The sequence below is a fragment of the Populus trichocarpa genome, chromosome 15 (genome assembly GCF_000002775.5).
Source record: "Populus trichocarpa isolate Nisqually-1 chromosome 15, P.trichocarpa_v4.1, whole genome shotgun sequence".
In the NCBI taxonomy this organism is placed as follows: domain Eukaryota; kingdom Viridiplantae; phylum Streptophyta; class Magnoliopsida; order Malpighiales; family Salicaceae; genus Populus; species Populus trichocarpa.
This window is the reverse complement of record NC_037299.2, coordinates 255256-280521: the sequence shown is the minus strand read 5'-3', so window position 1 is coordinate 280521 and position 25266 is coordinate 255256. Positions and strand designations below refer to the sequence as shown.

Here is a 25266-nt window from a genome sequence, read left to right as displayed (position 1 = left end):
TAAATAGTGATAACTATTTTATTCTTTTATTCCAGTGATGTTCGATTTTTTAATCTTAAGAATTAATATCTTTTAGCCTCAGTTTTTTATTTAAATAATTATATTCTTATGTAGGAAAATAACATCAATATAATTATTATCTTACATTAATATTTTGGAAAAACACTGATAATATTAAAAAAAATTAATTAAAAATGATTTATAAAAAATTTAAATATTTTAATAATAAACAACAAAATCCTGTATGCTTACGAGATGCGCGCAACTTATAAATAAACACACACATATATAAAATTATAAATGTTTTTTGCGCAAAAGGCTGGAAATCACAAAAATAATATCGGTTTTTTGGTATTTTTGATGTGTTAATATTAAAAATAAAATTTAAAAAATAAAAAAAAATATTATTTCAATATATTTTCAAATAAAAACATACTATGAAAAACAATCACCATCGTTATCCCAAACACCCCCATAATCATAATCAGGATTGAGGTGAGAGTTTATCCTACTAAACCTAACACATTAGCAGTCTCAAACCAACCTAAAATGTGCATATATGTTTTGGTGCTTGTGATGGTATACCAAAGAATTTTTTGAAAAAAAGAAGATAAAAAGTTCTCCACGCAAGCAGCTGGAATTTTCTAGCAGAAGTTCATCCCAAATCCATGTTGTCTCAGTCTAACCAATCTTACCCGACATGCTTTTCTACTTTTTTGGGTTTCCATGAGCTGTTCTTACAAACTTCTCATACTGGTTTTTTCTATGCAGGGCAATTACCTTTTTCTACCTTAATAGTAGACCATCATCAACATTTTTCATCAACAGTATGCATGCACAACAACCATGGCACCAAGAGCTACCATGCCCAGCTAAAATCAATTTAATTTGTCGTTAATGATATAATCTCTTTTTCCTGAAGAAATTCCAAAGGTTTAGATATATAAATACACCCAGTAACCCGTGTAAGAGATAATTTAAGTCAATCATAACATCGCCATAAATACAATAGAGAGCAATTTGCAGAATGAAAAGCCAGCCAAAGGCCATAAAATCCAGTCAAAGGCCATGAAAACCAGGCCAAATACACACTTCCTAGCCCTCATTTTATTTTTTCTTTTCTTTTCCTTTATATTCTTCCTTTTCTCTTTACACATACCAGCTTAAGCATTGAAAAAGTTCTCTGTTCATGAGGCATCTTAATTTTTCGGATCAGTCAAGCCCCAACTCAACCATGAAAATCCTAATTTTTGTATGAAGGTTTTTTGACTGCGTCATCAACTTATAATTTATCCTTCAAAGAAGATGACATCTACCTTCTGCCTACCAATTTACTGATTGCAATTATTTAGATTTTAGAACAATATGGAAAGGTATATTAGCATACTACCTGTCATAAGATGAAATCTTGATTGATGGCCCTTCTCATTCATTTGGGCGGCGGAATATAGGGTGGCCTTCTTCGATTATACAACTGGGAAGCCAAAATGGAAGACAAGGAGGGACCCTAGAATATGACTCAGAAATCATTATTCACCTCAAACAACCATAGCTATACCCCATGAAGGAATGAAGCTAAAACACACGATGTTACAAGTCACTATCAGCCATTATACCTTGATGAGGATAATCCCTTTTTAATATCTTCAAACCAGGACAAGTGGATGATTTTGTTCACTTGTGGACAAATAACACACTATCAAGTTCAGTATACATGATAGGTGGTGGAACGGAGTCGTCTATTTAGCAAACTCTTCCAACATTTACCTTAGCAGTAAGGAACTTTTCTTCTGCAGTTCAGCTCTTGTTCTTCTTTGTCCGCTTTAATGGGTTCTTACTGCTGCTTCTCGTTGTTATTCTCAGCAACTATTGTAGTGTTTCTAGCACATCCAATTTTAGCTGACAGGAAGAAGCAGATAACTGGACCTGCAGTTACAGTGACCAAACATCTTTTCTTCTCAGATTTTAGGCTAGATGATCCCAAAATTGTACATGAGGTTAAGCTTTTAGGTAGTGCCAGGTTTTCAGATGAAAAGGGAGCTATCCAAATTCCTGACGAATCCCAGTTAGATCTGAGACATCAAGCAGGACGAGCCATCCATGCTTATCCTATCCGTATGCTTGATCCGCTCACTGGTACTCCAGCTTCCTTCGAGACCACCTTCTCTTTCCAATTTAGCAACTCTAGTGCTGAATCTCATGTCAACTCTACAGATGGTTACAATAATAGTGGAGGCAGTGGCCTTGCCTTTATTGTGGTGCCTGATGAGTTCACTGTGGGTAGGCCGGGACCATGGCTGGCCATGCTCAATGATGCCTGTGAGGACAATTATAAAGCTGTTGCTGTTGAGTTTGATACCCGTCATAACCCTGAATTTGGTGATCCAAATGACAATCATGTGGGAATCAATCTTGGCAGCATCATTTCCAGCACGACTGTAAATGCTTCAGATGTCGGTGTCTACCTCAAGGATGGTTTGATTCACCAAGCTAAGATAGCATATAATGGTTCACGAAGCTGGATGGAAGTTAGCCTTGGATCGAAGACCATCTTCTCTGGTTCTCTTGATCTCTCCCCTTTTCTCAATGAATACATGTTTGTTGGATTCTCAGCTTCAACTGGCAATATGACCCAAATTCACAATGTATACTCGTGGAACTTCACTTCTACAAGCCAAGCCTCTCTCCGTGCCCCATCTGCAGAGACATGTGAGAGTAAGCTTATGGAGCAATATGATCAAGGTGTTCAAAGTTCAGCGTCACATAGCTCAAAGAAAGAACCCCCAAACAGTTTGTTGATTTTCATTTGTGTGATGGCACTGGCTATAGCTGTGTTTGCCAGTCTTTTCTATAACGGCAGGCGCAGAAATAATCAAACTAAGGCTGTGATATTGCCAGATAAAAGGCAACGACCAAGGCCTCCCAACAAACCCCGTCGCTTCACCATCTCTGAAGTCTCCTCTGCCACTCGGGGTTTTCACGAGTATGAAATACTAGGCAACGATTCCAAAGGTATTTACTACAGAGGGAAGCTTCCAAATGGTTGTCAAGTGGCCATTAAACGTTTCTCTGCTCAATTTTTGAGTTCACAAATTGGATTGGATAGACGAAGATTGCTCAAACAAATCAGTACCATTAGCCGAGTTCGACACCCCAACTTGGTTCCTATCAGAGGTTGGTGTCAGGATAATCGTGAAACCATGGTTGTGTATGACTCTTATCCAAATGGAAGCCTCGACAAATGGCTATTTGGGGCTGGCGTGCTTCCATGGACTCGGCGGTTGAAAGTAGTTAAAGATGTTGCAGATGCACTCAGTTTCCTCCACTCAAAGCAGCTAGCTCACAAGAACATGAAAACTACCAGTGTCTTTCTTGATGTTAGCTTCAGAGCAGTTCTGGGCGACTTTGGCTTCGTGCTCTCTTCCACCGAGTCGCAACGTTTCGAAGCAACCGTGAGTCAAAAGGCTGATGTGTTTGAATTCGGCATTTTTGTGTTGGAAGTTGTTTCTGGGAGAGGAAGGTTGGAGTCTGAGTTGAGGCAAGAAGAGAGGGATTTGTTGGATTTCGCATGGAGAATGCATGAGATTGATGAGAAGGCAAGATTGGTGGACAGGAGGATGGGCTCCATGGTGAACTTGGAACAAGCAATTAGAGTGTCGGAGATTGGACTGCTTTGTACACTAAATGAGAACAAAGGCAGGCCATGCATGGAGGAGGCGGTGGAGTTTCTGAACCTGGATGGGCCGATTCCGGAGTTGCCACCAAATAGACCTGTTTCTCTTTTTCCCTACAGCAGCGCCAATACTGGTCTCTGCACTGGCTATTCCTGCACTCTTTTCAAGTGAAAGCACTGCATTTTTAGTCTGCAAAATCAACACCATCAAATTTTGTAGACAAGCAAATCAGAGCAGAGATGTTAGGCTGTTTAATGATTCTATTCCAACATATATATTGAGTTCTTACATCCTTATGGCCATTACTGTCATTATGAAGCTGAATCCAACTTTCTATGCCTTTGCTTCTCTTCATCCAAGGCACAAAATTCACAGAATCTAAAATCACTTTGCAAAAAGAAAACGGTTGAGATGGATGCAATCACTAGTATGAGGATTCACTCCTAGGAATTATGCAGCAGGCAACCATCGGGCTTGACTAGAGGAGGTAGAGCCAGTATTTTCTATAGTGTAGGATGTGCAAGCTGAACACCATGGGGAAAAGAGTGTCTTCCCAAGATACTGTGTAGGAGCATTAAACAAAAACAGGCAGTAAGCTAATACCTGAACTCATGTTACTAAAACTGTTCAATTCGCTATCTGTCTCTGGTAGTTTTGCAAGCAAAGATTATGCTTGCAGAACACAAATACGAAGGATAAAATCTCCTAAACTTGGATTCATGCCCATAGAAGATATCGGTACATCATCCACATCAAGTATTCTGCAACTACTACTAATGGTTCCAAACATCTTCCACTATATGATTAGTTATACAGAGTCTTATGTTGGTTCACATCATTGAAAAGGCAGAAGAGAAAGGGAAACTTACAAAAGTAAATATAAAAAAATATAAAAAAAATGATTTTAATATATTTCCAAAAAAATATATTTTCAAACAATCATTATCATTCTCTACACCAAATGCTTTCTTCCATGGCGAAACCTCAATTTACCCTCCCTATTGTAACTCTATATGAATTTAGTTCCTAATCTATATATCAATTCTCAATTAAGTCACCAAGTCAATATATTTTATTAATTAGGTCCAAAATGTTTCAATCGTTTCTCAATTGGGTTCTTTTTCCATAGTAATAGTATGTTATTTAGTACTGACCCAATAATCATTTTATATAAAATTGGGCACAAAAAATGGATAAAAAGATCCGAATTAGAAATCTTTTTGTCATTTAGGACCTAATTGAGAAACTATTCTGTCTTGCAACTTAACTAAACATTATATAATACATTAGGGGCTAATTGTGAGGTTTCCACTCAAATGTTCTAGCCTCGAGTCCAAACAGAGCTTTTGGGCTTTCTCATATTGTTCTCTTCTCGTCTGCTGTCTATCTTTGCTGTTGTCTTTGTACTGTGGTTTCGAAACGTCTCCTTACAAGTTTACCAGAGCTGGACCTGAATTTCTCTGAGTCACCGAGTCGTCGTCGCCAAGTTGAGATTTTTTCGTGTACTCAGGTATTTCTCTCACTTGTTCTCTTCATTTCATTTCTTGAGTTAGAGATGTTCGTAGCTCTTCTTTTTTTAGAAAAATTATTTTATTTTGGTCTGGCCTAAAATTCACTCTTTCTTTATCTTCCAGACTTGGTGTGATCGTTTTTTTAAAAACTTAAATTAATCCTTAAAACCCATTAATCTTAACTCTAAAAGTTCACTTTTTTACACTTCACTGCTCTCCAACTCAATTTTTTTTATCTGGGGTCTGTTTATTTTCTTGTTTAGTTAATCTCTTTGATTGGTGCGGTGATATGATTAATTATGTCATACAAAGCTTGGTGATTTTTGAAGTTTGAGTTTTGATTTCTTTTGTTATTGAATCATTTGTTGTAATGAAGTTTGGTTTCAATTCTGTTGTCATGTGGCTTAGTTGCTAGTTCACATAGGTGAAAGTTGGATTTTTTTATTGAGATAAGAGTCATTTGATTGTATTTGAGATGTGATTATGGTATTGGCTATGGCTGTTATGGACTTCTTTGATCATCTTCTCCAACCTGCACTCACTCTTATTCACTGTCTGAACACTGGTAGGACGTGTTGATGTTTGTTGTGTGGTGGTTTTCGAAGAACCTTTAGTTTCCTCTGCTTGAACTTTTCAAGCATGAGTGAGTCTTTATTACTGGGTTTTGTTGGAATTTGGATCTTTTCATTTTTTTTTTGTGATGGTGGACAGAGGTCTTAATATCGGAAGATATTTAATATGCTTTATTGGTTTGATTTGAGAGTTTAGGTTTTGCGGTTATGGGTTTATTATGGTTATTGAGGAAGAAAATAGGAGGAAAAAAGGATGCTTATCTGTGTATGAGTACATTGGGACTTTTGAATGAGGTTTATGGCATTGTATGCAGGCTGCTAGCTAGACATGCGAAATTAAAAAACTGATATCCTTACATGTTGTTTGTGTAATTTGATTCATACACCTTGCTTCTATTTTCTTTTTAGTTTGATCATTGCTTTCCTTACTTCAAAATCATTTGAAAAAAAATCACCTTTTTTTTTTATCTAAACCTTGACATCTTGTTTCGTCAAAAGTTGTTGTCATTTGAAACAGCTTAGCAAGTTGATCTGCAGCGGTGTGTGGGTCATAGATCCAGTAAATACTAAATTCTATTATCTGTTATTTCTTGCAGTCAAGTGAAGAGAACAAAGAATGCTTTCTGTTCGACAGATAGCAGCAGCAAGTTGTAGTAGAATTAAAGAAAGATGCAGAATAAATGGAGTGAGCCAATTTTTTCAATCATTTTCTACCAAAAAAGGGGAGGATGAATGGAATGATGCGTGGGAAACAGCGTGGCTACCAGAGGATCTAACGGCTAAGAACAGAGCTCCATGGGAAATGGACGTCAATTTCTCTTCACCCACAGGGATAGAGGACGCTGAGACCAAGGCTTTTGTTGAGGAAATGAATGATAACTGGGATGAGCGGCGGAAAACCCAGCCACAACCACAGCCAAAGAATGATAATAATAAAAATGGAGGTGATTCGCTTTATAATTTGGACAATATGAAAAAAGATTACAGATTGAAGAAGCAAAGAATTCATGCTGGGTTATGGACCAAGGAAATTGAGAAGCAGCAGGAGGAGGCTATGAATGCTACATTGGGAGATTCTTCTCCTGATGATATCGACAGATTGCTTGATAGCTGCTCTGAGTACGTCCCTTTCTTCCATCCATCCAATGCTATTTACTATTAGTTGTATAATTTAATTATTTCTGATCTAAAACTGAATTGGTTTGTGAGGCTAAACTACCAAATGACCATCACGATCACCAGACCAGTACACTTGTGTAATTGTCTCTTAGAAATGATAGATAAATCTCACTCCAAGAGAAATTGGTGAGGCTGGTGGTTTAGTTAATAATCATATTGACCTTTATAAAGGAACCTTCTTAACAATACCAAGCACCATATATAACACGTACAACAATAAAAGTTTGTTAAATATTTTAAGAAATTTTGCTTCTGATGATTTTTAAAGTTTGGTTTTAAGAACTCTTTGATTGTTGCTTTATAGAAACTAAAGCCTGTTGTTGACCAAATTACTACACATTTTATGCTAGTGATCAACGTAATATTTTTTTGAAAAAAGAAGAAAAAACTGGAAGTTTGCTGGTTTCTTCGCCAGGCATTCTTAGTTTTGAGCTTCTTGAGCGAGTAAGTTACTTTTAGCCCATTCCAACCTGTATCCCAAATCCTACTCATTAAAGCTTCTTGATTAGTAACAAAGAGAAAAATCGTATGTGAGAACATGTTTTCTTTTCATTGTGATTCTATTTTTTCTTTTTTCTTTTTATAGCAAAAACAAATGTCAAAGCCTGCTAACAAAATTAACCTGAAAACAACTAATTGAATGGTACGGCTATTGGCATGCCATTTTCTTGATAAATAATTAGTCTGCCTTCTTGTATGAACTTTATGCTTAAAGTTTCTAAACAGGATGCATTTCTTAATGCACCTTTTCTCTGATCTTCTCACTGTGCTATGCTCCATAATAAAATAGCTGTATCAATGCTGTTGTGAACACAAAAATGAAATTGAGAATTAAAATACTTATATGACCATGAAGCAATAAGGCTACATTTCCTTCACATTGAAGAATCGAACACAGCTCCCGCTCCCTGATAGCTCCCACTCCCTGAAAGCCCTTTTGGATTTCTATGGATTAAAAATTTGGGTACATTTGGTTTATGGTTTGTGTGATTCGATGTTTTCTTCTAGCTTATTCTGATAGTCTCATGTCATAGGCCTTCCACAAAGTGTAGAAAATTTGAGAATAAATTCGTTGTCTTTTTTAGCCCTATTGAATTCCTGGATCCTTTAAGCTTTGCTTTTTGTGTGGGATTACTGGCAAGTCGGAATATAACTCAGATGTTTTTTGTTAGAGTATAGGTGAACTTGTCAATTCTAATAGATATCTTATTGCAGAATTTTTGACACAGCCAATAATGACCTGGACAACTCAAAAATCCCAAGCTCTTCCGAGTTTAAAAATAAACCTGATGGTTGGGAAACAACAGCGAAGGCACAAGATGGAAATATTTGGGAAATGTCACAGAGGGAGGAAGATATTCTCCTCCAAGAATTTGATCGTCGAATAGCATACAGCAAATTCCAGGCAAGTTGACGTCTTCAATATCACTTTAAATTATGTCTTCTTTTGTTGAGCTAGTTTTAGGTATATATCTCCTTTCCAGCCTAGCCATCATCTCTTTCCAGCTTAACTAAAATTTTTTTCTGCAACTACTTGCAGATAGCTAGTTTTATCAAGACTCACATATTTAGCCGGAGGAGGCCTATTGATGGTTGGAAATACATGATAGAAGAACTAGGACCAAATGCCAAGAAAGGGAAGGGTAGTGTTACAAGAGTGCCGAGCCTATCTGATCCATCAACACAACCATTCAAAGAGGACAGGAAACTAATTACCCACAAAGGGAGGTAGTTCAGTTCCTGATTCCGCCGAACTTGTTTGTTCCCAGCCATTGATGTTTCTCAGGGGAATAAACACAAGTCAAACAGTGTTTCCCTTATCTTTTTAAAGAGTTTTCTCTCGAACTCCAGAGTTGTGCTTTATCAGTTTAGGGAGCATGCCTGCTTCTGAGATTCACATGTTCATCCATGAATGATTTTTTTTTTCCCGATCTCATGTTCCATGGAATCTACTGCAACTTTTGAGCACTCGTCTGTTTTTTTTTCTTTAAAGTTTTCTTCACTCTAACCAGATCTTTACATTCACCTAGATTAGCTGTCCAGACTTTGAAGTGGTGTTACAAGTAACTCCAAGAGAGTGGAAATCATTCCGAATCGCTTTTCCCAATGTCTTCACCTCCAATTATAAACGTCGTTTTCGCAATGTTTTTGATGTGTCATATCAGCAGTTGCCTGAATACCCCGCCTGGAACGCCCACGAATTACTATTTTTCAAACTATAAATGTTATTGTTTCTTTTAAGGAACATATAAATTGCTCGGTCCCTTGTTACAACAACAATGACAACAATAATTTATCAATATATACAAAGGAAGATCGAACGAAATCATAAACTGTATCCATTAGCGCATAGACTTGCTGCAAATGGAAGCGGTGTTATCCAATCTTATAAAAAATCTTGGAGCTATATCTTCTGCGTACATCATACAATATGAAACCGTTTGTCGCAAAAGCAACTAAGAAGAGTTTATTGGCACCAATAAAGGAAAAAATAAATAAAGAAAGACGACTTCCTCCAAGGTTGTATCTGAAAAATTGATTCAGTAACTTCGTTGTTTATATCTATAACATAATCTGCATTGAGGAAAAAACACTAATTAATTATGAACCTCCATTGATTCCAGAAAGAGAACACAAGACGCAAGGGTGCTGGACTGCACTATGTCTCCAATGAATTCAGGAAAAACTGAGCCATCTGGCAAGTGTAGTATGACCCATGCTACCAATAGCATCGATATCGGCATTCCTTGAAGAGTTGAAAGTTGTACGAGCAGGAACACGAAACATTCCTAGAGGATTTGCAGTAGCATTAAGAGGACAGTTTCCAAGCAGAAACTGGAGAGGAAGTATCCTACAAGGAAAACGAGAAGGAAAGTCCAGAAACAAGATCAGTTCTAATGTGAGGCCGAAACAGTACTGAAGACAGCAACTCAAACCGGGCAGACTTGTTCCTGATTCTGATTTGTTACAATTATCTTAAATTATCTTTTATTATAGATTATGATTAATTATATTTATTAGTTCTAAAAATATTGTTAAACTCAACTAAAGGCTATAGATAGCCAAGATATATTGAAGTTCTAACAAGTAAGAAATAAAAAATATCAAATACCTTACAAAACGATAGAGAAATTTGAAGATATTTTTTATTTCTGATTTGTTGAAACTTCAATACATCTTGGCTATTTATAGCATGTCAGTAGAGCTTAACAGCATAAATTAGCGAATAGTATTAATTGTAAAGAAGTATACTTTGATGGTGTCAGGATCTATATAGCCTGACAAATTGTGCATTGTGCAGCCCTTGCAACATATTGATCAATTGCAGATTATCCCTTTCGTCGTCCCATGTTGATAGATTAACCGCAACATCAACATGATCAAAGTGAGGGGAGGTTAAGCCTAGAGAAATCCATAGCCACAGGGCAGGAGTTTTTATAGCTGAAAGAGGCAAGCTTTGGCGCAAAAGTCTCAACCTTGCAAGTGTAACCAAGAAAACCTGAAATCTCCAGGTTAACCAATTGGAGTACAGATATTTTCAAAATCTTTAAAGACTTAAAATTAATTTCATGTAAGATTAGATTCTAGTCAATTAAGGGAGGGAAGTTGGAGCCTATAGAAATCCATTACTTGAGAGAGTTGGTAGCTGAAGGATGTGAGCTTTGGTGCAAAAATCTTAATCCTATTCAGTAATCAGATCGATGCATATATCCAAGCCCCAGAATTTCTAAGTTGAGCAATTGAATTGCAGATATTTCCATAACTTTTGGAGACAGCAAATTGCAAAATCGTAGGCTTAGATTCTTCAAACTAAGACAGCTAGCAAAAGGATCACCGATATTCCTTTGATAACCGAAGGAACAATTTTCGAGTCTCAACCTGATGAGATTTGTGAAAGCAAAATGAAAAGCTTGAAAGTTGAATCCAGATAATTTGGATACAGTTTTCAAGTTAAAAATGCCTCCGGTGAAGAGAAAGATCGGACAGAAGGTGGTGCATCATCATAATTTATGACCATGAGCTTGCTGAACATGATGGGAAACAGCATAGTTTATGATCATATATCCTAAAAAGAATGATGGGAGCTCCGAGTGGAAAATGTTGCTGAACCTTATAAAGATCGCTGTTGTCATAACACTCTGCTCACAAATCTATTAAAAAGCTGAAAAGTTTGAGAGCTTCAGGCAGGGAGCATTGAAATTGAGGCCAGGAAGTGATGTTCACAACAATCTATCTTTTAGACAATACACGTCTGTCTGGGCACCTTTCAAAGATAGAATTTTATGGATTATGCAGTCAAGCAGATCACTCAATCTGTCTAATTTTTCACTGCAACTACTTCGACTCTTCTTCTCTGCCTCATTTGCCATCTCTTTCGTTTCTGAATGAAATTCAGTCCGGGGTATGTCCTGGCTGGCGGGGTAGCACGCAGCGTGGATCATCTACCATCCGGCCTTAACAACTCGCTGTCAAGCTTGTTAAAAGTATATTTTGGTTAGTGTAAATGTCAGCGACTGCCGCTCTGGATGCCACCCTAAGCAATTATATTAGCCAAAGGACCGTTTTTTCCAATAAAATAAAAAACGAGGAAATTTTTTGTGGCTCTACATAATGCTGATAACCATGTCGGGATCTGCAGATTGCAATGCTAGTTTTCTTCTATGTCTGCTAGTTTTCTTGAAGCTGTTTTGAAGTGGGAGAAAATTAGGCCAATAGAGTTTCAGATCTGTGTCTGCTGTTTGCAACCCCCTAATTGAATTCAATTTCCGATTTACTACACTAAAGATAAAAATTAATGTTAAAACTAGCTTTCCAAAGTAACCATTTACGTCATATAAAAACAAAATGAATTGAATTCTATCTTGAACTCAACTTCTTTATCAATTGAATTCAAATTTTACAATAGAGAATTGATTACAAAAAACCTGTCAAGTCTCTTATTGAGAATCGATTGACATGGTGCTCTTATATTTATCATGATGTTTGCTTTCGAAATAGCTTATTTTTCCTGTTTGGGCAGATTAAAGCATTCCCTTGGTTTCATCAATCAGATTTTCATTTGTTCATGAAAATAAGCATGTAAGCTAGCTCTTAATTACTGTTGTAGAAAGTAGAAACAAATCATTGGATCTTCTTTTCCTGCTCTGGTGGCTGAAACCGAATTTGTCAAAATAACATTGATACATTAAAGGATACATTCTCAATCTTCCAGGAGTAGTGGACTAAAAAGAAGTTGACTAGATGTGCCATTTTAAGCAGTATGTTGCAGACAACAGAGAAAGAGCGTACGAGCTAGGAAAAATGACAAGATAAACTAAGAAATGCATTGGCAATGATGCCATGCAGGTCAGGAGAGTTAAGGGCAATGTAACAATAGACTAACTCTTCCATTTCATCCCAATCATGAACACCCACGTTCTGAATCATCTCTAATATTGATGCTCTCATGTCTGAGAATGGATCCTTAGAGAGCTTAACTGCACAGATAGTATCACCTGAGAAAGCACCACAAACATCTTCAGGTAAACTAGCCGAAAGGCTAATCCTGTAAGAACTCTTCTTCCTTGTAATTGCCTTCCTTTTGTAGTCTTCTCCAGCATCCATGGCTCCTACACTCAGGAATAATGACTAAATTAAGTACCATTCAGGACCAAAACCATGACCTGATACTCTATATATATATTTAGGAGTCATGTGATAGCTGGAGCGTGTAATGAATATGATGAGTGCACGAAAGATGAACAATGGGTTTCCATGTGTGCTGTCATGTTCATTTGTTGGCTGGAGGAGCTCCAGTACTCCAAACCATTAATACCCAAAGAACATTAATGTAGAAGCAGCCCGTATGATCAATGCAGTCTTGCATATTCTGTGATATGCCAGGCGGGTGCCTGCCATGTGAGAATCCATGTGAATGGCAGTTATAGCAGTACTCTCGAGTTGATTCATTGTCTTGGTCCATACTGCATATTTCTTCTTTACATGAAAGCACAAACCTAAAATCATGTACAACCAATTTCAATACTTAATTCGGAAGGAAGGTAATTTCAATCCCATAGGCTTTGCTGTTCTTGGTGCCGTAGTCTTGTCACTCTCAAATAGCAATGAAAATACTTTTCAATGCTTTCATATGAAAAAGAACGTAGGAGATATTTCTGCATGAATTTCTTAACTTCGCTATTCAATTAACAGAACCTAAATCCCGTGGAAAAAATATTGCAGATATATCTTAGATTATACTATGCTGAGCATAGATTAATTAATAAACTCTTTTTTTCCCAAAGAGATAGGATACAAAGAAATCAATATCCCTGAAGAATAAATCCTTGTAAGTGTGGATGTTATTTGTTATCTGGACTTTGCCCTTTCGTGAATCAATGAATTTTGGATATTATTAAATTAACTATACTTATCTTTTGCTTCTTTCATATTATTTGGGAATATTATCCTAGTTGTTGTGACAACCGCTAATATAGATTTATTAGAGGTTTTTTTTTTGTTGATTAAACCCGGATATGAGTTTTTATGGATTGCAATTTTTTTTATATATTTATCTTTCAGCATTAAATTAGTTAGGATTTAACATTCTCAATTACGCACCGATATAAAATTTCACAAGTTATAATTTAGAAATATTAAGTTAAATTTAGGAGATTTACCATAATTTTCTTTGTTTTTTTATTAAATTAGTGTCGTCCTTTTTATACTATTAAATTAAGAATCATATTATTTGAGAATAATATCTTAGTGTCGCCTTAATATTTTTTATCTTTAATATTTGATTTATTATAATTGCTCTTTCTAATTTGTTTTAATATTTTATTTAAAAAAAATACTTCTTCCAACATGTTATCGATTAAATATTTTAAAAGTATTTATATTAGCATGCATTGAACTTCTTACTTCCTAATGTTTTTATAATTTTTTTAATATTAAAGAATAAAGAAATGAAATTCAGCACGCTACACAGCACAGGTAAAAATAAAAAATAAAAATAGTTGGATGTAATTAAAGTCCAAATTGTTCTTATATAAAAAAAAACCCTAGTGGTAAGAAGGAGGGTGAAGGGACAGGGAGAGATGAACAGAAACAAGCCATTAGTCTTTCACGTGCGGCTCAAAAGCAAACATCAAAGTAAGACCGACCAATCACATCACGCATGGGCACCAATGCTTGCTTGCTGCACGTCTCCCTTCCTCTCCAAACTCCAAACTCCAAACTCCAAACTCCGAACTCCTTTTATATATATATATATATATACACTGATTAATCTAATTAATTGCTAATTAAGCTCTTGATCAAATTTTAATTTCTTTGATTTCTGATTTGATTACCATCGATCTTCATTCTAATAATCAGCCTTGCGCGCATGCTCTCCTATTTTGTCTCTGTGTCTCCCATTTCCTAAGCCGCCGTCCCTTCTTTTCTTTCTTTATAAATTCTTGTGTTCATGGCCCTCCTTCAGTCGTATTTCTATTCTTACAAACATTATAATTGATCTATCTTCTTTGGATTTAGCAAAGATAGTTTAGTGTCCTTTATGCCATCTTTCATTCCCTTTCCCCCCCCCCCCCCCCCCTCCATGTTATAACTATAGAATAAGAATAGTATCTCAGTCAGCTTAGTAAATTGAATAATTAATTTTTTAATATGATATCAGAGTTTTGATGATATTTAAATTTTAATATTTTTATTTTATTTAATAAATTAATTCAGTTTCGTACATGAAAAGCTTTCATTGAAAGGATGCCTTACAAAACAATATAAATTATTTTCCAGGTGAAACGATGTTTCCGTGTCGTAATGAAAATGAGCTCTATGTATGGTTTCCTACAGGTATATACTCAATCTTCCATGCACCTAGAGAGGCTTGAAACGAAGGAACACGATGCACAAGCATATTCTACCAGTACTGTCCAACAAGCCCCGATCGACACCAGAAGAGCTAATTCGGTGGATCAATCCTCATGAGCAGTGAGTTAGTGGATGAGTATTCTTGCCTCTTTACAACTTTCGGCTGGAAAGATAAAGCATCTGTACGTGGGGGTCCATGCAAATTGATTTACTTGCTCGTATATGTACTGTTTTTTTCATAATTATCACCACATATTTCTCGTAAATCTAGTGCTCCTCCTGCCCTAGCTTTATTCCTCAACTTGCTTTGATCACCTCAGCATGTTCTTGGCACATTTTGATAATTTCTTTTTTGTGCACCTGAAGTATAATACAAAGCATGAAATGTTTTTCTGGATAGATCATATATACACTTATGAACTTGAATCTTATTGTTTTTATTCTCTTTTTTTAATTAAAATTAATTAATAATATAAAATAGTAAAAACACACGCAAGCCTAATATATATAATACAAATCTACCTGAACCCAGCAGCTTGAACGTTTAAATTATTATGGTTCTTGGACAGACAAAAGAGAAGTAACAACAACATTAGTTAATGTTAGACGACACAATAATGCAACGGACCACAACATTAAAATGAAAAAGCTAAAGCAAACAGCAGAAAAAGGAAAAACAAGCAAGTGCTGTTAGTTGTAAGCAGGACAAACAAGAGCAGGAAAAACAAGGAATTAAAGAAATATCATCAAAGCAATTGGCTTTTCAAGGCATTTCTACCTCTTCTGAAAAAAGAAATGTCTAGATTTGATGTTCTTTCCTATAAACAATAGGACGAGGCAGCCTTTAGCACAACAATTTGGCACTAAAGAACATTTATTAATTATTTGGTTATTATGTGCAGAACTCATAAAGCATATATTGTGACATCGATCTCTCTCGTAAATGTGTATTAAAACCCCACCTTCCACCACCGTACCACCACAATAAATCTCCATTTAATTAGTATCATAACAAATTAACTATCAGATTATTTATATATAATTAAAGAGCCTACATTAGGGTTTCTCGAAAAACTATTAAACCTAACATTGTCCATGACAAAGCAATCCTGTCTATAAAGATTGTCTACGAAATAGATGGGTTAATTATTAACCACAACCACCACTATTTTGTACAGTCAAAATAAATCTCCATTTAATTAGTATCATAACAAATTAACTATCATATTATTTATGAATAATTAAAGAGCCTACATTAGGGTTTCTAGAAAAGCTATTAAACCTAACACTGAACATGACGACCCAACTCTATCTATAACCTAACTCAAAGCTAATGTGTCTATGATATAGATAAGTTAACTCGTGTTAACTTAAATCAATTTATTTTAAAAGTTTAAATAATATTATTTTAAAAATATTAAATTAGATTTGATTTAACATTGATTTTTAAACTTAACCCAACCTATATTTAAAATCGATCAAGTTTTAGAATGACCTATTAAATCAAACCAGGTTTAATAACAACGGTACAATAATATAAAAAAACAAATTTAAGATTGTCAGGTCTTAGAATATCTATCAAATCAAACCAAACTAAATTAACCGGACCGGGTTTAATTGTAACTACAAAAAAATATATACATATATAAAAAACAAACTCACATGCTTACCACCCAAGCAATAGCTCCAAAGATATAAAATGCATGTTGTGTGTAAAACTTTGGCTGCACATAATAAGAAAGGCAACGGTTGATTAAATTAAGGGATAACCATATCGCATGTATATAAAGAGAAGGCTTCGCCATAAATGAAGACAAGAGAATGAGGTTGCCTTTCTTAAATCACAGCGAACCACCATTTACACAATTTCTTGTTATTATTCTTCTTCTTTTTGTTGCTGCTGTTGGTGGTGGCTGTGGTTGTTTTGTTGCCGCCTTTCCCCTTCAATTGGCTGCTTCGTAACAGCCTCCACTACCGCCACCACAACGTTTTCCTTCAAAACTATATTTTCCCTCCTCCCTTGCCGCCACCACCCCCACTTAATTCCCATCCTTTGTTATTTTTGTTTGGTTGGTGCCTCAAAATTTGATCATTTGTGTCTTTTTTAAATTTGAATATAATAAAAAGTTATTGAGAAAGAGAAAGATATGAGAAAGGAAAGGAGATCAAGAAGGATTAATAGAATAGGAAGTTATGCAATATCATCATCAATGTCGATGAGAGATCATCGGAAACAACCTTGTATTACTTGCACAACGTTTAACATTCTTGCACCTATCTACAAACGCTTGAACGTTAACAATGATAAGAACCAGGATTCTCGTGAAAGTGATTACAGAGCCTATTGGCTTGTTAGAAACCAGAAGATTTTGGATTCTTTGTTGCGTGAAAGATCTTCCATTATTTGTCTTCAGGTTCCTCCCTCTCCCTCTCGGTCTCTTCATGGTTTTTAATGATTATTTTGTTGTTGTTTTGATTTGGTTGTTGATTGTTTCAAATGGGGTTTGATTGGTGTAGGAATTCTGGGTAGGAAATGAAGAGCTGGTCAACATGTATGAGAAGAGATTAGGTGATGCTGGCTATCTTAATTTCAAGCTTGCACGTACTAACAACAGGGGTGATGGTAGGTACCTTTCTTCTTCATCTCTCATATTATACTTTTCTCTAGAATCCCTTTTGTTTATACATTTAAATCTTGATTTTGATTTTGTTTTTTTAATCAATTCTGATATTTCATATCTTACCATATTCTTCGAAGATTGAAACCTTTATACAAGTTTTGGATGCCGTTGGACTTTTTGTAATCAAACATTATAGGTCATGTTCTAGAGATGGAGTTGTCCGATTTGATCTGCATTTGATGTTTCTGGTTTCATCATTTGTACAGTCACCATTGCCTAAGGTTTAATGTCTCCAATTTGGAAAAAATAGGGAAGAAAGCTTGCAAACTTGACTCATTCCTCTGCTTCCTGTTTTCTTTTACAATATTTAGAAGAATTCTCCCATGTTTTAAAAAATAGAAATAAAAGGTTTTAAGTTTTGTTGAAGAAACAAACCGGGCCTAGATACGAATGGATTGCAGATGAAACAATGAGCACAGTTTTCCTATGTCTACTCCAGTTTTTGTCGAATCCCTTTGAACATACCATGCCATTGTCTGATATCTCAGGGCTACTGATTGCCGTGCGCAAGGAGCATTTCAGAGTTATTGACCATAGGGAATTGCTGTTCAATGATTGTGGAGATCGAGTTGCCCAGTTGTTACATGTTGAATTAGCTGCCCCTTATTCACCGTCCCGGAACAATGACACTCGACAAGAAATTCTCATTGTCAACACCCACTTGTTATTTCCTCATGATTCAAGTTTGTCTCTTGTAAGATTGAATCAGGCAAGTACATTTTCCTCCCTTTTTTTTAAAAAAAAACTTATCTTCTTCACAGGTTACTTCTAGCAATCCTTGGTCTTGACCTGTGTTATATGATTGCAATATCAGGTCTACAAAATCCTGCAATATGTGGAATCTTATCAGAAAGAAAACAAGCTTAGCCCGACGCCTATTATGCTTTGCGGGTAAGTACGGGCTTATACTTTTAATCCTTTCTACAAGTCACACCTGTTAGATTCTTTGCCCTTCACAGAATTACACTCATTTTATTCTACCCTTTACTCTATACTTTCTGCAGTGACTGGAATGGGAGCAAACGTGGGCATGTTTACAAGTTCCTCAGATCACTAGGCTTTGTATCATCATATGATAATGCTCATCAGTACACTGATGCAGATGCTCACAAGGTCCTTATTTTCATGTTTAAGCTAGTAATAATTTATTCTGTTCTGTTAGAAATCACGTATGTGGTTCATTTATTGTATAAATTTCTCATTCCCTTCATCTTTTGAATGCAGTGGGTTAGCCACCTTAACCATCGCGGAAATATTTGTGGTGTGGATTTTATATGGCTTCTTAATCCCAATAGATACCGAAAGCTACTAAAAACAAGTTGGAGTGAAGCAGTATTTGGCATGTTCAAGGTCAGTTTTTTATTTCTTCTGGAGCGAGCTCGTATACTTGTTGTGTTCTGCGTTGGTTTCCTAATGTCAGGGGCATGAAATAAATGGAATTTCTTCAGTTATGGCACTTGGAAGATTGAGAAAACAATCCTTGAGTTTCTATCTCTGACAGTGAAATTTTCCATTTCAGTATCTAGTACGGAGAGCTTCCCTGACTGAAGAAGATGCCTTTGCCTTACTAAAGGCTGATAATGATAGTGATTGCATTACCTACTCAGGCTTCTGTGAATCTCTTCGGCAGGTATGATAAGCGGAATCTATATAAACTCCTATCATTTTTGTTGTTGAGTAAAATGATTACACTCATTTCTTTGACAACTCAAACTGTTTCTTGATTCTGCAGCTTAACCTAACCGGGCATTGTTATGGACTCAACGACGAGGAAACAAAGGATTTGTGGGTGCAGGCCGACATTGATGGCAATGGTGCTCTTGATTATAAAGAATTTCAGGTAACCAACTAAAAAGTGAATGTTTGCATTATCTGTCATACTCTGATTTTCCGAACCTTTTTTTTTTTGGCAATGCAAATGTCTTTTTAGCAAACTGTTATAGTGCCAGGATCGGCAATCCAGGTTGCTTGAGCTCGAATTATAAGATTGTGTTTGCAACCCACAAATTAGTTGCATTTGTTTATGTTATTATCCTGAACCTGATGAGTGGATTCCATGTATTTGGCAATCTTAAAGAAATAGGTGTGTAGCTGCGACATGGCTTGCCATATCTTTCACCACAAATCTGTTTCAGAAAAGAAACCAATTCAGCATTAATACTTCTAGAATAATTTTGTTAACTATGAAGTTCACTTTGTGGAATGTTGGAACTGCAGCAGCGAATTTGGAATCCTACAAGGTCAGATCAGAAAGATAATGATGGAATCCTAGATGATGATCACAAGGGTGGAGAGGAGCAAACCATTGGTTTCAGTGTGGAGAATGCGGTGCTATTCCCTCCTGAGGTAGAAAAAGGAATGTGGCCTGAGAACTACTCTCTTTCCGATCATGCCCGACTCACGGTGGTGTTCTCACCAATAAGAATGCCATGCTCACAATTGATATCATGACAGTCCGCAAATGAAAAACAGGCACAGGATTTTATAACATAATGAATGAGCAGAGCATGAGGGGCCACAAACAGGTTGTCAGAGGGGTGCTAAAACAGGCGCAAGAATTATCTAGTGAGAGGCTTCAAATTCTCTTTTAGACGGAGCAATGGCCGATTGATTCTTGCTCCAAATTTAACAGCCTTAGTGTTGAGAGTGTATCATCTTGCTGCAGATTCTCCAACGAACTTTCTCCATTTGAATGTTCAAGGACTCCTGTTGGACACTAATAGACTGAACTAGCTATGCCAATCTCCTCGTTGGACCCAGTTTCTGCTTCGTTTGCTTGCTCATTGACAATGAAATAGGAAGAGGGGGGAATAAATGAAAGAGAGCAGAGGCGGAAATTTACTCTTGTGGATACAAGTAGGCAGCCATCACTTTCTGTAGATTTTGGTGAGTGCAACAGTACAATAGTGCTTCTAGCACTTGGACCACATTTAGATTGTAGACATGCAAGAATCGTCTTGTAATAGAGTTTTTTCCCTGCCTCTGTAGATCGTTAATACAAATAGTGGTCGTAGTTGATCAAACCGTACAGAGATAAATCTCAGAATCTAATAAATCAACCAATCTATCTTTTTTACTTTGTAATCCATGTCCCAAGCAGCTATAGCTGAAACAAAGCTGGCTTCTTCAAACATTTTTAAACAAGTACGTGAAGACTCGATTTGGATTCATGGGCTAGCTTTGACTTGTCCTGAGGGCAGCCTGTGGAATGTTGGAAGTATGATGATCTTGCTCGTGCCCCATCTGTCTAAGGGGTCTATGTCTGGCTTGAAAAAGTAGAAAAATGATGCCTTTTGCTTCATCTTTTAAAATGATGATGATCTTGTTAGTGCCCCATTTGCTTACGTCGCGACTGCACCATGAGGGTAGCCATGAACAGAAAGAAAACTCAAAGGGATCAGGGGAGCCCAGAGTTTCAAAAACAGAACCCATTTACCACACATGACCATCAAGAGCCCGCCTGAGCCCTCACAATTCTTTTTAAATCCTGTGACCGCTCCATGAATCCATAATTCAATTACCCTTTGGAAAGGTTTATATAAAAAACAAAAGATAGAGTAGACGAGGCCTGATGCAGGCATGCCATTCCTTTTCTTCTTGTCTTTTCATTACCAGAAATTAAAAAAGAAAAAGTAGGGGCATGCAAAAGCTAACTTTTGAAATTCCACTAACAAAGCAACTTCTTTTCAAGGAACAGAGAAGGATATGCAGAACCCTAATCCAAAAGGTGATGGATTTTAACTACGAGATGATTCCACTAAACAAACGGGGGTGCCAATAGCAAAAAGAATTGCGTTTCATTCCTGTCTTGGATGAAAATTATGTTCTTTGTTTTTGGTTGCGTGGGAATCTTAACTTATATTAATTTTTTGGATTAGTTTAATTACAATATTAGTTGTTGATTCAAGGGTTTTAGAAAGAAAAGCAACGGCAGGGTCCCCATCTATATCTGCCCCAAATGCTGTGTCTTTTTTGAAAGCAGGCGATCGTCTTTCAGGTCCAGAAACCAACGATAGCTCACTGGGAAAAAGGTTTGTTAAAGACAACAAAGTCTCGAGCTATCACACACAGCTCCACAGATTTCTTGGGGTTCAAGCTTGATGCTTAATACAGTGCTGGGATGTACGTGATGGGGATGAGAAAACAAGCACGCTGAAATCTAAGGCCAGAAAGTACTTTTTATTTGAGAATTTTTTATTTTTAAAAAGTTATTTTTAACAAGTTTAGGTTAATTTTTTTAGCCGAGTGTTATTGACCTGGAAGGATGATGTTTCTTGGCACCTTCTTCTTCTTCTTCCTTCTTCCTTTAAAAAAGATCTCCCCTCTTTTCTATAATCACACACGTCAGACGCTTAGACCCCACTGTATATGCCAACGCCATCCATATCACGTGGCAACATCTCATTCGCTATCCAGCCCTCTTAATCTTAATTACGGCCCTCAGGCGCCTATCTTCTTACCTAATCTGGCCCTATCAGATCCTACACTTTTTGTGTGGTATTTATGGTAATTAAGAGAGAAGACCAAGGGTAAAACATTAGGAAAATCTTATACGCGGTATATACGACTATACGAGGGTGTCGTGTTTTTTATTTATATTTTTTTCTCTCAATAAACTTGTTGCTGGGTCCTCTACTTTCTTTTTCACTTTGATTACTACCAAACTGAATCTTTATCTCTCTCTTTCACTTCTCTTTGTTAATTGGGCCCTTTGTTTCTCTGAAAACCATGGCTGTTTTGTCTATGAACTTCAATTCACTCCCTTTAGGCTTTAGATTCAGACCATCAGATAAAGAACTAGTAGATTACTACTTAAGACTCAAAATCAATGGTGATGATGATGGAGTTAAAGTTATTCGTGAAATTGATGTCTGCAAATGGGAACCTTGGGACTTACCAGGTACTTTCATACTCTAAAATACAGAAAAATCTCCCCCCCCCCTCTTTTTTAATCTTTTCATGTTTTTTGAATTCAATATTGAATTTTGAGCTGGGGGGTTTTGCTTGTTTTTTTGTTGTTGGTGTAGATTTGTCGATCATAAAGAACAAGGATCCAGAGTGGTTTTTTTTCTGTCCATTAGACAGGAAGTATCCAAATGGGTCGAGGCAGAATAGAGCAACAAATGCTGGGTATTGGAAGGCGACTGGTAACGATAGGAAGATAAAGTCTGGAAATAATTTGATTGGAATGAAGAAGACTCTTGTTTTTTATACTGGACGCGCTCCTAAGGGGAAGAGGACTAATTGGGTCATGCATGAGTATCGTGCTACTGAGGAGGAGCTTGATGGAACTAAACCTGGCCAGGTAAAATAAGTTTTTGGTCATTGGTTTTATGCTTTTGCTGTGAAGTTTAGAGTTTTGATGCATTGATTGATTTGTCTCGTTTGCTGCTCAAATGTTTGTAGGCGTGACAGTCTGTTCTTGACCAATTTGGAAATAATGGTAGTTTTGGATATTTTTTTTTTATTATGATTACTCAATTTTTTAATTAGGTATTACTAGGGTTATGTTGGTAAAGTTGTTTAGTTCACTTAGTTTTAGGTTATTTCATGCAATGTAGGTTGCAGTTGGGTGCTTTGTTGTTTGTTTGATTGATTGGTCGCCTTTGCCACTTCAAGAGATGCTGCCATGATTGATTGACTTTGTTTGGTGCTTGGCAGTGGCGCTTTATGTTTGCTCAGTTTACAAATGATGTCCATGATAAAAGATGTTTTAAAATCTTTTGTGCTTCCAGAGTTCCTTTGTCCTTTCTCGTTTGTTTAAGAAACAAGACGAGAGCATTGAAAGTCTGAACTGTGATGAAGCTGAAGCTACTGTTTCATCTCCGACCATGGTTCAATCGTCTCCGGAAGTTACACAATCTGATCAACCACTGATTGAAGCATCTCCAGCAAATACAACTTCTGAGGTTGGAGCACCAGTGGAATTTCAAAGCAACAACTTTGGTGTCTGTGATGGAGGAGGTCAATCTGTTGGTCTGGGAGCTTCTGAGGTGAGTTGGAGGTCAATTTTAATACACATGACCTTTTCTGTGTAAGAAAAATGCAATCGACTAATTAATTATTTTTGTTTGTTTATGCATTTTGTAGGGGGATTTACCAGTGGAAGAAGCCCTAAATTGGTTTATTGACTCCCCGCCAGAGCCTCTAGATTACAAAATCTTTTCACCACTGCACGTGCAGGTCCAATCAGCAATGGGATCTTCCTCCATGTTTTATCCCGGCAACAATGAATTGAGCGCCAGTAATACAGGGCTGCAATTTAATAATGGTGCAAATGAAACGGATGCCGATACTTCTGATTTCGTTGATTCCATACTTCAGCAGCCAGTTGAGTTCTCACATGGGGAGTCTAGCATTCAGAACATTTCAACAATCCCACACGAGAGCCTTAAGAGTGTGGTCTTTGTTAAGGACTCTGGATCTTACAGCGGCTCAGATGTTGATCTGGCAACAATTAGAGTGAGTGGAAACTACCACACTGCTTCTGCATGTTGCATGGTCTTACTTCTTTTTGGTCCCATTTAAATTTCATTATGGTGTGTTATAAATAAATTTATTCCCTTTATAAATTTAACCATACACATTCCTTCTTATTACAGATTCAGCAAGAGTTTCAGGGCGCTGACCTTCTTGAAGGGAATGTTGACCAGAAGCCTTCTTCAAGTCTGTTTTCTGTTAGTAATGCGCATCAGCAGCAGATCAATCTGGGTCTGTTACAAAATGAACCTTATGAACAGAAAAGTTTAGCGTCAATTTCTGCCACAGACCAGTTCAATAACCTTAACAAAGGAAGCAGCAATACAAATCAAGTTGGTGGTAGTGACATTGATTGGGATGGAATCAGGATCAGGCCTCGCAATCCACGACGAAATCAACAATTTGACAGGAACCTCAATATGCAAGGTGATGCATCGAGAAGATTTCTTCTGCAGAGTAAGCTCCAAGCTCATTTCAGCACAAAGTCTGGAGATTTGAGCTCTGAAGAAGTTGAATCTGAGTGTATTGTGACAAAGGTGAGAAGCCTGTTAAATGATGCTGCCCTTATCTTTGCCTAAATGTGTATTTTGAGTATTATTGAATTACCATGTGCAGGATGCCAAAGTTACAGAAATGGAAACTCCTGTTTGTGGTGGTGATAATGGCATTGATGAACAGCACAAATCTTCCCTTGTTGAAGTTAGTGAAAGCCTTATAGACACGAAGAATAATTGTTCTATACTGAGCAAGGTTTCATCTATGTTCTCGAAGGCTTCTTGTGCTCGCAATTCCTTCTGGCCAAATACAATGTTCAGGGTAGCTGTCTTCGCGGTTTTGTTCGCAGTCGTAGTGAGCAGATGGAGACACTTTATTCTCAATACTGCATAGGGACCTCATCTCCGTGCAGTTTTCCCACTTTAGTTTTTTGTTTTTTGGGGGTGGGATCGCAAATTAAGGTTATTGGATAGATTTTGTAGGTCACGCTATTCATGTATATTATCTCAACTAGTTAGCTGACTTAAAATATATATTCAGGCTGAATCCTACCTGTGTATAAATGACATTTTACTGGTTCGAGCCTTTTTGTATATCTTATTTGTAGAGAGGCTTTATTTAATGACTATATGGACATCTTTTGGTGTTCGAATATTTATGGAATAACTGTCTAGATTGTCCGGTTCTCTTAATCTAATCCGACCATTTTCCAAACTCCAGAACTTGATGTTTTGCATAATCATTAGACAATGGTTGTGGAAATCACCTCCGCTGAACATTTGAAAATTGTGTATTGTTTTGAAAAAATAATTTTTTTCTA

General features: G+C 36.7%; 4 protein-coding genes across 5 annotated transcripts; all 4 read left to right on the top strand.

The window, feature by feature from the left end:
• The first annotated feature begins 1520 nt into the window (after positions 1–1520).
• Positions 1521–3985, top strand: LOC7464504 (L-type lectin-domain containing receptor kinase VIII.1). Its single transcript, XM_002321922.4, has one exon. It carries the CDS (start codon positions 1827–1829, stop codon positions 3843–3845), a length of 2019 nt encoding a protein of 672 aa, XP_002321958.1. The 5' UTR covers positions 1521–1826; the 3' UTR covers positions 3846–3985.
• A 1017-nt stretch (positions 3986–5002) lies between these two features.
• Positions 5003–8904, top strand: LOC7464479 (protein GAMETE CELL DEFECTIVE 1, mitochondrial). The gene is made up of 4 exons (XM_002321334.4): positions 5003–5184; positions 6354–6876; positions 8152–8341; positions 8477–8904. The coding sequence occupies exons 2-4, from the start codon at positions 6374–6376 to the stop codon at positions 8666–8668; spliced, it is 885 nt and encodes a 294-aa protein (XP_002321370.2). The 5' UTR covers positions 5003–5184; positions 6354–6373; the 3' UTR covers positions 8669–8904.
• A 7648-nt stretch (positions 8905–16552) lies between these two features.
• On the top strand, positions 16553–20555 carry LOC18105480 (uncharacterized calcium-binding protein At1g02270). The gene is made up of 9 exons (XM_024587018.2): positions 16553–17204; positions 17308–17413; positions 17960–18180; positions 18286–18362; positions 18476–18584; positions 18696–18821; positions 18991–19101; positions 19204–19311; positions 19689–20555. The coding sequence occupies exons 1-9, from the start codon at positions 16938–16940 to the stop codon at positions 19920–19922; spliced, it is 1359 nt and encodes a 452-aa protein (XP_024442786.1). The 5' UTR covers positions 16553–16937; the 3' UTR covers positions 19923–20555.
• A 1534-nt stretch (positions 20556–22089) lies between these two features.
• On the top strand, positions 22090–25112 carry LOC7464501 (NAC domain-containing protein 62). Of its 2 annotated transcripts, none has more exons than XM_002321920.4 (6): positions 22090–22371; positions 22499–22776; positions 23207–23464; positions 23562–23933; positions 24074–24487; positions 24567–25112. In XM_002321920.4, exons 1-6 carry the CDS (start codon positions 22200–22202, stop codon positions 24837–24839), a joined length of 1767 nt encoding a protein of 588 aa, XP_002321956.4. In that variant the 5' UTR covers positions 22090–22199; the 3' UTR covers positions 24840–25112. The 2 variants fall into 2 exon arrangements, with proteins under 2 accessions (XP_002321956.4, XP_024442785.2); XM_024587017.2 differs by having other exon boundaries at positions 23562–23972.
• Positions 25113–25266: the final 154 nt, after the last annotated feature.